The sequence below is a fragment of the Erigeron canadensis genome, chromosome 3, assembly GCF_010389155.1.
Source record: "Erigeron canadensis isolate Cc75 chromosome 3, C_canadensis_v1, whole genome shotgun sequence".
Lineage (NCBI taxonomy): Eukaryota > Viridiplantae > Streptophyta > Magnoliopsida > Asterales > Asteraceae > Erigeron > Erigeron canadensis.
This window is the reverse complement of record NC_057763.1, coordinates 28,847,158-28,848,566: the sequence shown is the minus strand read 5'-3', so window position 1 is coordinate 28,848,566 and position 1,409 is coordinate 28,847,158. Positions and strand designations below refer to the sequence as shown.

At 39.8% G+C, this 1,409-nt stretch overlaps 1 protein-coding gene across 1 annotated transcript; it reads left to right on the top strand.

The window, feature by feature from the left end:
• Nucleotides 1–460: 460 nt before the first annotated feature.
• Nucleotides 461–1,071, top strand: LOC122591850. Its single transcript, XM_043764079.1, has 2 exons — nt 461–669; nt 774–1,071. The coding sequence occupies exons 1-2, from the start codon at nt 461–463 to the stop codon at nt 1,069–1,071; spliced, it is 507 nt and encodes a 168-aa protein (XP_043620014.1).
• Nucleotides 1,072–1,409: the final 338 nt, after the last annotated feature.

Sequence of the window (1,409 nt, the reverse complement as noted above, 5' to 3'; positions counted from 1 at the left end):
ACATATTAACCACCATGTCGAGCTCAGACGACGATAAATCGCATTCATATATGAGTACATATACGAATCCCGACTTGTTCCAAACGTTTGCTAATCTTTTAGAAAATGAAGAACAAGAAGAGGCCGAATCCTCAAGTGTGCCAAAAATACCACGAAGAACCATACACAGAAATCACGTCGAAGTTGCACATCGTTTATTTTCTCATTACTTTGCTTCAGAACCGGTCTTCCCAGCTAATTATTTTCGAAGGCGCTTTTGAATGCCCAAGGATATGTTTATCCGCATATGTAGAGATATTCACAACTTTAATGGCGTGCAACCATTACCGAATCACTTTCAGTATTTCCAACTTGCTCCATCCGATTGCACTGGCTGACCAGGTTCAACATTTTCCAAAAATGTACTTCCGTCATACGATAATTGGCGTATGGTTTTCATGGCGACCGACTAGATAAGTACATGGAAATGCCATATTCAACTTCATATTTGTGTTTAACAAACTTTTGCAAGTGCATCATTCAACTGTATAATGAACCGTACTTGAGAAGACCGACCCAACAAGATGTGGAGCGCATAACTGCTAGGCATTTGGAGGTACATGGTTTCCCGGGCATGCTAGGAAGCATAGATTGTATGCATTCGGGTTGGAGGAACTGTCCAGTGGCATGGTAAGGACTGTACACACGGGGAAATAAAGGACACCCGACGATTATGCTCGGAGCTGTTGCTTCATATGATTTGTGGTTGTGGCATGCATACTTTGGTCCCGCAGGTTCAAACAACGACATCAACGTCCTAAACGAGTCAGATTTGTTCGATCAGTTGCTGGTGAACAATTTACAAAAGGTTATTATCTGGCAGATGGTATTTACCCAGAATGGGCCACATTAGTGAAGTCTTTTAAATGTCCCATGGATCCGAAGACCCCGAAGTTCAAGCGTTATCAAGAAGCTGCAAGAAAGGACGTCGAACGGGCATTTAGGGTCTTCAAGGTCGTTGGGGAATCATTGAGAGACACGCGTGTCTGTACAACGTCAATAAAATTAAACGCATCATGTACTGTTGTGTGATCTTACACAACATCATCATTGAAAATAACGGTCATGCAATATCCCTAAATGATTTGGAATTGTTGAACAACATAGGTTCGTAACCACTACGTTCATGGAATCAAAGGGTGGCAACACAAATGAGGATGATGGGTGAGTTATGCGATAGAGGGACACAACATCGACTTCGCGGTGCTTTAACCGAACACATGTGGAGACTCCCAAAAAACCATTGTCAACGTTAATGTTCTTGTTTTTATTTTTAATCTTAATCATTAGTATTTTGATTTTTTTTTTTTAATTTTAACTATGTAATGTTTAATTTTAATTTTAATATATTTATGTAATGTAATGTTTAA

Bases quoted from the DNA above. Each gene is read 5' to 3' on its own strand.
- LOC122591850 (XM_043764079.1), top strand. From the start codon at position 461: ATGGAAATGCCATATTCAACTTCATATTTGTGTTTAACAAACTTTTGC. The intron at 670-773 runs GTAAGGACTGTA...TTGGTCCCGCAG, and splicing joins AGGAACTGTCCAGTGGCATG to GTTCAAACAACGACATCAAC.